The sequence below is a fragment of the Lolium rigidum genome, chromosome 4 (genome assembly GCF_022539505.1).
Source record: "Lolium rigidum isolate FL_2022 chromosome 4, APGP_CSIRO_Lrig_0.1, whole genome shotgun sequence".
NCBI lineage: Eukaryota > Viridiplantae > Streptophyta > Magnoliopsida > Poales > Poaceae > Lolium > Lolium rigidum.
Window position 1 is genome coordinate 175,405,574 of NC_061511.1, and position 12,677 is coordinate 175,418,250.

General features: G+C 50.5%; 1 protein-coding gene across 1 annotated transcript; it reads right to left on the minus strand.

Moving 5' to 3' along the window:
* Positions 1-1,785: 1,785 nt before the first annotated feature.
* LOC124647828 (CASP-like protein 4B4) lies at positions 1,786-3,622 on the minus strand. Its single transcript, XM_047187696.1, has 3 exons — positions 3,363-3,622; positions 3,073-3,205; positions 1,786-2,262 (listed from the first exon to the last, which is right to left on the minus strand). Exons 1-3 carry the CDS (start codon positions 3,620-3,622, stop codon positions 2,071-2,073), a joined length of 585 nt encoding a protein of 194 aa, XP_047043652.1. The 3' UTR covers positions 1,786-2,070.
* Positions 3,623-12,677: the final 9,055 nt, after the last annotated feature.

Sequence of the window (12,677 nt, forward strand, 5' to 3'; positions counted from 1 at the left end):
AGTATAAGACTAGAGGCATCAAGCTTCATTGCACTGGGGAAACCCTAATGGTGTTTGCACCCATGGATGTTTACATGTTGGAGGAGCTTTTACCTTCAACCATGAACATCCACTAGTGTGACGTTGATAAGAACCATGATCATCAGAAGACTCCACTCGCTAGTCTCCTACGAATTGATCGTTTGTCCACACATAAATTCGAAGAGATGCCCATTTGATTGCCCATAGGAAAATGTAGGTTTCTTTGCTAGGGCTTGGAGTGGATGAAATTTGCCTACGAAATTTAGTACATAAGAATTTTAAGAAAAAAAACCTATGGTTTAGAATACTATGAAACAATAAAATAAGTAGAGAAGTTGATGTACAGCTCAGCCACTCAGGTTCATGTCTTCATATAACCAAATATATGGTTCTTATTATTTTGTTAAAAAATCGTTGTCGGGACTTCCCCTTCCGTATTTCTTTCAAATAAATACTGAGAATTAGAATTAGAATTAGAATCCTTCCAAAATAATTTAAAATCCATAAAATCAAAGAGGCCCTTAAGTCCGGATTTGAAATAGGGGTCAACTATTCGTCGCTCCAGAAATTCCGGAAAAAAAATGATTTTAGTTCTACGACGTATCATTATATGTGCTAATTTTTGTCTGTTTAGTTTGTTCGCGAATGGGTGCACCTGCACGCCTAGTACGGCGATACCGCATGTCCCGGGGGCCCTATTTTGGCCAGATGGCAATTGAACGAAGTCAAAAAATCCCACGGAGCCGCGTGGCGTCATTTTATATGTCATAGTAACTTTCCGTTTGTCAAAATTGGGATACGGCAATTATTTTGAAATACCCTTCACGAAAAGGGCTATCACATCCGGAATTCTATGGATTTCAGGGGAAATGAGGTGGGAAATGGTCTCGGCATGATATAGTTTGCGGTAACGAGGTCATATTTGGCACGTGTGTGGGCCCTAGTATGGGAAGCAAGATCCCGGACGCGGATTTCTAATCCAACCCACGGGGGACCATTTTTTCATTTTTGGCGTGTGTGAAAGCCATGAAACCTCGAACATTATAGCTTATTTCTAAGAAGGTTTGTTTAGGTATTTGAAATATTCCATTTTTGATATTTTTCTATGATAGATCTTGTTTTTCTACAAAATTTGATATATTATACTTATTTTTCTCAATTAGAATGATTTAGTTATGATTTTTTGAAGATTATCGTGGAGAAATAGAAAAAAAGCTATGCCGATGGTGTAACCGTCGGCACAGGTCTGTAGTGAAAAAAAAAAAGAAAAAATGTTGTGCCGATGGCCAGACTGGTCCTGTGCCAACAACCAGAATTGTGTTGACGGTGGTCGTCGGCACCTCCGGCCTGTACCGACGGCCAGTTTAACGCCGACGGCCATCCTTGTCGCCGCACTTCAGAGGCTCCTGTGCCGACGACCCCGATATTTGACCGTCGGCACATACGGCGGCCATCAGCACATATGTGCTCTCCCGTAGTGTGAACACTATGATGTGTTTATAACTTTTGTGTATTTCAGGGATTCTTTATTGTTCGTTTTTATTTACATATTTGGACCATGGTGTTATCTTTACTTGATGAGTATTATCAAATTGTTGGTATCATTTTTTCTTTTGTGATTTTCTCTTATCAGTCACTAAGATGGGGCCACTAGCTCATACCTTCCATACCGTAGTATTGACAACAAACTGCACCCGGACGCCTTTGTGTTAGCCATGAATATGATCTCTCAAACAGAATACCAGAGCACACCTTCCTTAATCTTCAAGAATCAATTGAACACGTATTCACTCCCGTTCATTTGTCGTGGAAACATAATAATTACATAATTGGGCATTACAATATGAACACCTAAAACACACGCAAAAGAAGCGACCATCAATTCCTGTAATCACGTATGCACACCAGAAGAATTGAAGAAACCAAGTTATACAGAAAAAGAATTGAAGAAGCCAAGTTATATGCATCCGGTATTACCACAACACCCACCAGCAAGAACGGATCGAGAATATACAGAGGAAGCACAGTCGGAATGTAGTGCAGCCAGGCTCATATGTAGGTCTGCTTGGAGAGCTTGAAACCCGAGATGAGGGCAGAGAGCGCGAGGCAGACGAAGGCGAAGAAGGCCATGCTGATGGAGGCGGCGGAGGAGTCGGTGAAGACGTTGTCCGCGCCCTCGCGCATGCGGTTCGTGATCGGGACGGCGGCAGACAGCGCGGACATCAGAAGGTACGCCGTCACCTGCACGACGGAGGCAGGGTTAAGAATTCTTCAGATTGTGTGTGGTATTCACTTCGAGAGGAAGATAATTGCGTAGGAAATTAGGAGCTCCACGATGCCGATCTATCGACATGTGTGTCTGTCACCCTACCATTGGTCCGATCTGCTTACAATGTAACGAACGCTGATCACATCAAACATGACAGTATCATCTTCAGAAGGATGACGTTTTGTGTGCTCAGGATTGTCGCAAAATTCAATCGACGAACGGAGGCATGGAAGTATAGACAGAAATAGCTAGAGTACTTAATTACTTCAAACAAGATCCAACAAGGCAACAAATGCGTGTTGACTTGAGCTAGTAGTATTTCTTCTGATTAGGTAAGGTATGAAGTGGAAGTGCCGTGTGGAGGTACTGTATTTAGGTCTTGTGCGAGTACAATCAATTAGCTACAGAAATGGATTAAAACTCCAGCACATAACAGCTTGCGCGATAATGCAAATAGGGATTCCAGCACATGGAAGCTGTAATAGTTTCCTGACGACGAGCTACGCACCACAGATCTTTTCTCATTCACAAAAATCAACACTTCATTAACCCTCGGCGAGGAATATACTCTGATAAGGATGCAGAATTCTCTAGTAGAAACCAAAATTCTTGCAAGTATCTTTTGCTTGCTTTCCCTATCGTGCACGTAATCGTGATTATCCTGTAATCTCATTGGAGGCAACCGGGCAATCTTAATGATGACACTTGTCATTTTGTCAAGACAAATGCCAGTGCGGCAACAGCAAGATAAGCCAGAAGTACGCTAAGGTTGCTTTTCTGACCTGATCTCCGGCGAAGTCGACGAGCAGGCCGACCTTGCCCTGTAGGTCCTGGCCGCCGTTGAGCCGGACGCCGTGCCGCACCAGCTGCAGCGTGGTGTAGACGAACGCCAGCAGCCCGACGGCGACGATGTACCTGATGATCGAGCCAGGCACCGACGCGTACGCACCAAACGTTAGTTGATTATAATTAACACAACGCTCGCACGCCACGCAACCACCGCAAAGCGTCGATCAGGCAAAGCATTTCGCTCGCGGCGCGGGAAATGGACCGGCGGGGAGGCGCACCGTACCTGTACTCCTCGTAGCGGTCGAACTGCTTCCAGTCGCCGTGCTCGTTGCAGACCATGATGAGGAAGGCGAGCAGGGAGAACGCCCACGCCGCCGCGCGCAGCGCCGACCCGGACTTGTCCAGGAGGTCCTGCCGCCGCCAGCGCCCGACGATGGCGCCCACCGCGCCTCCTCCGCCTGAGGCGCCGGCGTCACCTCCACCCGACACGCCGGCCTTCTCCACGTCCGCGGCGGCGGGGGCGTCCGCGGTGGCGCCGCTCATGGCGTACGTGCTGTGCTGGTCGGAACGTCGAACGTAGGCGAGCGAGGTTTCTTGGGATTTGGAGTGGAGATATGGGATGGAATTGGTTCAGTTGAGTTCAGTTGGATTGGTTAATCGATCGGTTTGGTGCCTACTGCCAAGGTGTTATACAGCGAGGCGAGGCGAGGCAACTAGGCGAGCAGTGCGCGCCATTTTGGGCCGGCAAAGGATCTTCTGCACCACCGTGTGAGCCAGGTTATGTTAAGAAAATGCAACTGGATCTGACTAACAGCACCAGCTTACCTTGAGGTATAAATTTCTCATCTAAACGACAGCCATACGCATATAAAATGTTGCCGTGTCCGAAGAGATAAAGAAGTCATACTGTGTTGGCTACAGCTTCATCTAAAAAAAGATCTTTTGCTGATTTCATCTAAAAAAACATCACTCTGAAATTTCTGATTCATATTATTTTGTTCAGTCTGTCTGTCATATCTTTTGTTTAGTTTTGAGTCTCCAATGCCTGTATCGCATGCTACATTTTTTTTTTGAAACCAGGCAAAAGCTTTGCCTTTCATTGATATAGGAGAAAAGAGATGGCCCGTTTATGAGGAAAACTGGCCGAAAAACCGTTACAACACGACACCACACGCCAGCCCTGAGGCTGCGCTCCACACGGGTCGACGACCAACCAGGTCGATACCACACCTCAACGCAACAAGCGGAGGCGAAAAGACCGGAGCCACCGCTCCAACTACCACACCGACCCCGAGGCCGCGTCCCACCTGGCCGAAGACGAACCCGCCTCCACCGAAACCGCCAAAACACTCCACAAACCCCTCTGACCAGCGGACATCCAAAGCGAGGCCCCAAGAGGCAAAGCGACACAAGAGCGCCGCCCTCGCCTGATCCCGTGAGGGATCTAGGGTTTCCCCCGGAGAGCCCGGGCGGAGATCAAGAGACACCCGCTTCGACGACGCCTTCAAGAAGGAAGCGGCGCCCACGGGCGTCACCGTCGTCGGTCCTGGTCGGCCGTCAAGACAAAGCTTTCGCCCAGCAAAGCGTCCCAAGAAAACTCGCGCATGTCCAAAAGAGGACCGGCACAGACCAGCAACTGCAACCGCCGGGTCGCGAACCCCGGAGCAACGCGCCTGTAGCCAACGTAGCATCGCCGAAGAACACCGTGGGCACCGCCGGAACGCCACATAGAGGGGACGCCGACCAACACCAACATGGGGCCCGAAGACGAACGCCGAAGCCCGCAGACAAGAACTCCCAGGTCCAACCGCCACGCCACCCACGCGGCCACCGCAGTCGCCACACTGCCGAGGAAACCGAGGCCAACGTCCCGTCGCGCCCCTCATCGAGCTCCTCCTCCCAGGGACATGCCGCGCCCGCCCTGGCCTCCACACGCCGGCGACGGCACTCCAACCACCGCGCCGCACGGCCCCAACACGCAACCACGCCGCCAACGCAGACCTCCCGCAGCAACCTCGTGGCCAACACCGAAGCCGCCGCCGCGCAGCCCTCCCGGCCCAGGGCCCTCGCCGTGGCCGCCGCCGCTGCCCGGGGGATGCGACCACCCAGCTGCTGCAGCAAGCCGCAGCACCACCACGACCAGGGGGGCCTGCGCCGGCCAACCGCCACGCCGCCACGGCCAGCCCGACCTAGATCTGGCCCGGCCGCCCACGACCGCCGGAGCTCCACGCGCCGCCAGCGGCTAGAAGAGCCACCGCGCCCGCCTAGCAGCCACGCCCGCAGCACACCGGCGAGCTCCACCGCACGCCGCTGCGCCCGCCGCCCTGAGCCGCGCCCGAGCGAGCTCCTTCTCGCCAGGGACGCGGGAGGGGGAAGAAGCGCCCCGCCACCACCTTCCTCGGGGAGCGCGCGGCTTTGCCGGCCCCCCTCCGGCGGCGGCGAGGCAAGGAAGGGAGGAGGTGGGGGGCTAAGCGGCGGCAGCTAGGGTTTGCCCCTCGGCCGCCAGACGAGGGCGACACGAGGGGTCGGGGGGGGGGGAGGATCCTTTTCAGTTGATCCGCATGCTACATTTCCATCATGCATCCCTATAGATGTCAAGATTGAAGAGGGTGCGAGTTATTGTGGTGCTAGAAATGTTGGTGGGTCAACCTTGTTGGTCAAAATCTTTGCTGGTATATTGTTCAGTCTCAACCAGAGATACATAATCTCAAGATATAAACTAGAACTAGCTAGATTGATGTGCTTGATCGCCTCCAAGATTTGTTTGGCCGCAAAAGATCGTCCTCTCAAGGTCATGCCCCCACACCGATCCAACGTCCAACAACGGCCCATCGCCAGCTAAAACACAAATTAACGCCCTGCCGTTTCAGGAAATCTGCTACGTAATCATTATCAGACGTCCCATCATGTGCTTCCAAGGCTTCCAGCTCTACGCCGATGTTGATTACTAGTGCATTACCAGTCCTACAAGCAAGAACAGCACAAGAAGCACCATTACTATGCTGGGTCTTATTCGGGGTCCAAAACCCAGCCGCGCAAGACAACTCTTTGCTTAGTCGCTTCTCCTCCAATCAAAGACAGAACCCTCCAACACACCAGTTACCTTTCATTACCCACGCATGGTGTCAAAGACTCAATTTCGGTTAGGTACTCACTCCTTTCATAATTTTTTATCGTGATTTTAGTTTAAATTAGAATTAAAAGTACGACAAAAGTTACACAGTGAAGGAGTAATAATTAGGAGCACACACAATGCCCTTTGAGTTGTCTACATGTAACGGTAAATATCATAACCGTTTTCTGACTCGGATATGCGTAAGACATTTGTTTTGTTGTTGTCGGTGGCTGACGCAAGAATACATTTGAGGTGTGGCGGAGTCGATAAATGAGAAAATGCAAGACCTTGTTAAATACCTCAGCAAATGAAAATTATGTGAAGTGCAATTTCAGTCGACAATAACAAGATCTGTTTCAAATCCAAAGTGCAATTTCAATTCCAAAATTTCTTTCACTATAATTGCCTTTCTCTTCGATGCCATCTTTGTACTCACCCTAGTTGCCTCGACGGTCGCGGTATTGCCTTGCCAGGCCGGAGGCCTCGGATCTCAGCTCATTGGCGGTTGTGGTGCCTAGCAGTCTCTCCTCGAAGCACCATCTCAAGAGCACGATCAAGAGGTTTCCGGGATTTCAGAATTTGGCAGTTGCTAGCCGGCCAGATCATATATATATTACGCGTATTTGTGCCTATGCGCGGAGACTGAAGTCTAAATTGTCACGCACAACCGAGGCGATTCATTTGCTAGTCTCCTTCGTTCGTCGAGTTGTCGCTTCATCTTTGCTAATTCTCGTTTCTGGCGATGGAGCAAGTACTGGTACGCCAGAAGCTCTTCTCGGTTTGTTGCCGCTGTCATGGGGACACCCTGCTCATGGCTTGCCTCGCCTTGTCCAAACCAGCTCCCGAGATCCGAACTTGCACTTGGTTTCGACCACGTGCATCGCCGGTCCCGTTGCGGTTAGCGTCGCCTTCGTCTTCCTGATCATCTTCTCGTTCCTGATTGCCTCTGGGTGCGGCCCGGCTCTTGCTACCTTGGGTGAGGTTGAGGTTTACGAAGGGTTGCCGGTGGAGTTGAATTCCTCTGAATCTTCCCTAGATGCACCCTCGATGATCGCATATACTTGATGACGTGCTAGGTGCAAGATATTAGTAGAAACATCCGACGACGTGGGCTTAGCCCAGTGGTTTGGGTCGCAGTGGCGCACCCTAACGACCGGAGTTCGATTCCTGTCAGGGACGAATTTCGGAATTGTCGCGCCAAGTCCCGCTTCTCTATATCAAAAAAGTGTCTAGTTCCTCCTAGACACGGTTTCATTATTAGTAGAAACATCCAGGTGCAAGTTGACTTCCCTGATCTCGGATTCCATGTTGCCGTATAGTTCATGGTTGACGATGTCTCTAGAGTCCACATCTTGGAGTGCTAGATCCGATGACGATTCGCTTTCATCGTCAAAGGAGACACCGTCGAGTAGATAGGCGAGACCCCCCCAACTTGTAGCAGAGTTATGGTTGTCCGTGATGTTGGTCGGCGAGTTTACCTCGCTTGATGAGCCGACAGAGGATGTCGATGTTGTATTGTTGTTGTTGGTGCTGAACTTGCAGCCGAGGACCCGGACAAATCGGATCCTATATGCGAGTTGTGCCCCTCGACCGAACGCGGAAGTTGAAACTTCTGATCATCAGATCCATCCCCTAGTCAAGATTGTCGAAGACCGGGAGAAGGATGAGTGCGTGTGGAAGAAAGTCAATGGAGCCGAACCAGATCTAGCCATCGATGATTGTCAAGTTATTGCTTGGTGAAGCCGAAAAAGCATCTGAATCCATGAATCCAATACCCAGATTTCCCATAGATGGCGCCAATTGACCGGAGTTAACCTCAGCGATGTTCGTCCATATGGAATTAGGGTTTCGGGGAAAGAGGTGCATTGGTGGTTTCATGGGCTGGTCAGACAAACAAGGTAGTCCAACAATGCATTGACTGTAAGGCAAAGTCATCGTAATACTAGAACAAATTTAGGGTTACAACAATTGCTTCGATATCTCCCCCGTTGACTCCTCCTAGCCTTTATATAGGAGGCTAGGTATCATAGTTTAGTTCGGGTCGATTTACAAGTAATCATACAAGGCTATGTTTTGGTCGGCTCCTAGATGGGCCTTTTCTTATTCGACACACTTAGTTCCCGGGATTCGAATGCTTCCAGTCTTCTAGCTTCATGGGCTTCTTCCCATGGTATACCCATGTCAACCGTGGTTTCAAGACTTTGGTCATGCTTTTGCATGGTTGTTACAAACATACTTTGTTGGGGTTTCGTTGATTACATCAATGGAACCAGGGATGGCAGATCCCGGTTGATCTACAAAATGACATGGCTAGACCCGACCACCCTCGAACTTTGGGATTTGATATTGATCAACTGAATGGTTCAATTGGAGCGAAGGTAAAGGACTTACATGGTACTTCTTTAGCGGCAAAGTAACAACAAAATTGATTATGTAATCCATGCAGATATGACTGAAGCGATAGCTCCGCGGCAAGCTCTTTTACTTGCCATGGCACTGTGATGTGGTTAGTTCTAACAACATGGAGGTCATTGACGCGATGAAGGCGGGATGACACTCGCTAAGCCCTTCTGCTTCTCTCGTGTCATCTTCGAGCACTCTGACCTCGGGAAGCAAACAAGGTTGCACATCAATTAGCTAGCTAGGCACGTAGAGCACCTACGAGTGGTTGGTTTGATACCCCTCCTCAATGTTTAGTTCAAATCCTTTTAGATGATATAACTCTCATTGCTAGCTGATAAAACTCGCTTGAAGTTTAAAGTAAAATAAAATAACACTAGCAGAATATACGCCGCCTCTTCCCTCCAAAACCTAGTAGCTGCAGCAAGTAGTGCAAAACAGAGGAGAACCACTGGATAGGTTTTATGTGGTAGATTGACTAAGTTGGATTCTGATATTGCAAAATCTAAGTTAAGAGGAGCCGACTCTATTGTACATGTGTGCCACTGCTTTATCTTTTGCTAGATTGCATGCATTGAAGGTCTAAACCTTTCTACCGAGATTGTTAGGGGAAGAGTTATAAGTGAGATTTTGAAACCGATACTCAAACCTAAGGCTGAAGTATACTCTGAATTCTTTTTATACTAAGTACCGCCAGCTAGCACCTAGCAGCAATGCATACAGACTACAGAGCAGGTCAACAACACAAGCATGCAAGCAGTTTGATCGTAAGCAGTGCTCACCATTTATTGAATTGTACACGCATTCAACAATTGAGCTCACCAGCAAATCATGAGTAATTCTGTTCAAGTATCTGGTGCAATAATTAACCACCAGCAAATCAGACCTGCAACTTGAAATTTAGATATTTCTGAATATTGCATTCATCGAGACATGTCTGCTATCTGGTCGCAGCTATGGTTAGCTGATGTATTGTGATCGTCGCCCATCACATGGTACCATCGCACTGGCATTTTTTCTGAAGCTCCGCCACTGCCCAGCTATGTTACGTTGTTTTGTGTGATATAGGTAAAACTTGGATGTAACAACTTTGGGTATGTCAGAAAACTATGAATCAGGTAAACATTGACATAAATCGACATCCATACGGTCAAAGCTCGAACTAACTCTAAAATACAATGAAATTAAATGATATTCAGCTTCTTCCTAAGCGTGCTGATGGGGCAGCCCAGACTAACCTGATTTTTCAGGTCAGTATCTTAATTCTACATAATCCAATCCGAAAATTCTATGTTGGCAAACATCTGAATTATCAAGAAACTAAAACAAATTGATCTTAGACATTCGATAAGTCGGCAAGAGAACCTAATAGATATCTAATATGCAGTCTAATCTCTCCTTGATTCCAATAGGCACATTATGTCTCAGAGTTCACTTGAACAGGACTTATGTTTTGAAGTTGCTGCTACCTTTTTCAGAATTAAGCGCAAAAACAAAAATTATCACCAAGATACCTTACATAGTTGCATGGTTCCTAGCTAACATAAATGTTTGGCCTTCAGGTAGTCGATAATGTAGACGTACCGAATCAGCTAAAGAGAGCGAAAGGAACATAATTCGATTCAAACCCTAGTATATTTTCACCACGGCATGGTGCACATGATTCAAGCGTCAAACTTCTGGTGTTGAGAGCAAGCACAAACGCTTCTGGATCGAACAAGCTCATCTTGGCGAGGATGTAAACGGTATGGTCATCATTCAGGCTCAGGGTGGGGCCACCGCTCATAAGTTTCTCCAATTTGAGCTTATTGTCCTCATTCACCATCTCAGGCAGCAGATGCCGGAAACTCGGGTCGGTGACCACAATGTCGGACGTATCAAACGTGAGGCCCTCATTCCAAACATCTGAAGAGATGGATCTGGTCCATATGGTAGCCATCCAACCTTCATCGTCTCGTCGCTTCACGTTGAAGACGGGACCTCTGTGATACTTGAGCTCGATGAACTTGATCACACCATTGTATATAGTCATATGTCGAAACGGCCGGATGTTGATTTCTGCTATATAGTCCAAGTAGAACTTGTTGAGTGGCACCGGGACGAAACGGATAGTAGGATTCATATCCAGCACATTGCATAGAACAGCCCCCGTCCAGAGATTAATCCAGCCTATCAGCCCAGATCCTGCATATACCACGCTTGTGGCATCATATGTTGCTACCAACTTATTCCTGGTGTCCTCCGTTTCTTCCTCGGCAATGCAGGCCACCTGAGCGGACCACGCTCTCGTGTCGGAGCGGTATATGTGCAGAGTGTAGTGGTTTTGATCCTGGAGCATGAAGTGATCTATGTCGGGAAACACCACGGCAAAGTCGTCGCTGCCGTCGCAGACGGGCAAGACGGCAACCATGTTCAGCTGATAATCAGTTGGGTAAGGCCTGGGCAGAAGGTGGAGGGATGGAGGACCTCCGCCTGTCCTATAAACGAAATAGTCATTGCACATAGAGAAGGGGATATCCAGAAGTGCTAAACCTCCCGACGCAGCGACAATAAAAGGCTCTTCTGCCCAAGGACTATCGTGGCCCCGGACGAAGCAGTGCGAGAGGGCTGGCGGGTCGCTGATTTGGAAGGACACCTCGAAGGAGAGGCCCTGGCTACTCTCGGTTCTAGCAGAATTTTGGTTTTGATGACAGTCACCGATACAAGTCGGATGCAAGAGGATCTCGGGACTGCGGACACGCAGGGGCACGGTGGAATAGCGGGAGGGCGGTGACGAAGAAGACATGGATGTGAAGGGGGCAGGCGCCGAGGAAGAAGACGGATCGGGAGGCGGCGGTGGGCGGAAGAGATTGGGAATTAGGGGTTCGGCCAGATGATGGCTTTCGAGTCGATCTTGTTACGGCCAAAGGAGGGTTATGTTCGGTTTTTGTTTTGTTTGCGGAAGTGCTGCGCGAAGGACGTTGTGTGTCCGAGCGATGTACGGCAGAGCATCCTACGGCCGCGCCCGACGATGGCGCCCACCGCGCCTCCTCCGCCTGAGGCGCCGGCGTCACCTCCACCCGACACGCCGGCCTTCTCCACGTCGGCGGCGGCGGGGGCGTCCGCGGTGGCGCCGCTCATGGCGTCGTGCTGTGCTGGCCGGAAGTCGGAACGTACGTACGCGAGCGAGGTTTCTTGGGATTTGGAGTGGAGATACGGGATGGAATTGGTTCAGAGCATCTCCAGTCGCGTCCCCCAAACCGTCCCCCAAAGGGATTTGGGGCGCGCCGGACAAAAAAAAACGTTCCAGCCGCGTCCCCCAAAGCCCTTTTTTGTCCGGCGCGCCCCGATACGGTGTCCGGCGCCCCGAGCCCGTTCCCGTCCCACAGGGGACGCACCGGGGACGCCGGACACAACGAAAGCGAGGCCAACCGACGCGGGCCCGACCCGTCGGCGGCACGAGGAAAAGTTCGTCTCACACTCCGCCAAATCCCGCCGCTCCCGCCAAATCGCGCCTATACCGCCGCGCACGGGCCTCCCAAAACATATCCTGCCGCCGATTCATTTCTCCTATCCCGCCGATTTCTTTCTCCCTCCCGCCGTGCACCGCCGCCGCCGCTACCCTCTCCCCATTCCATGGCGCCGCCGACAGCCCCCAAAAAGATGGCGAAGAAAGCGGCCAAGAAGCCGCCGGGCAATGCGACGATAGGGGCGAAAGCGCCGTTCGCGAAGCCGCGGAAGGCGCCGGCTGCGAAGAAGAAGCCTGAAGGCATGACCGAAGATGAATGGCAGCAAGATTGCTGCGCCGGAAGCTATCGACGGCGGAGCGGAAAGGACGGAGGGCGGCGGAGCCGGAGAAGAAGGCTGCGGCGGCGCGCCGGCACCGCCGCATAATCGCCGGGTGTATCGCCGCCACCAACGCGAGCCCATATAGTACGAACGTGCCGGTGTACGTTCCGGGAGTCTTCTCTCCGTCGCAAGCCGCCTTCTACAACGACGGCCCCTCCGCCACTCCCGGGTGCGTGACGCCTAACTTGTCGCCGCACTACCGAGGATGCGCTGCCGCACGGCGGCTTCAACCCCAACAACCTCTACTCCCGGCGT

Excerpts from the sequence above, each read along its gene's own strand:
- LOC124647828 (XM_047187696.1), bottom strand. The coding sequence starts at position 3,622 with ATGAGCGGCGCCACCGCGGACGCCCCCGCCGCCGCGGACGTGGAGAAG. Across the intron at positions 3,206-3,362 it reads GACCGCTACGAGGAGTACAG|GTACATCGTCGCCGTCGGGC; the intron begins GTACGGTGCGCC and ends CTCGATCATCAG. Across the intron at positions 2,263-3,072 it reads TCGACTTCGCCGGAGATCAG|GTGACGGCGTACCTTCTGAT; the intron begins GTCAGAAAAGCA and ends TCCGTCGTGCAG.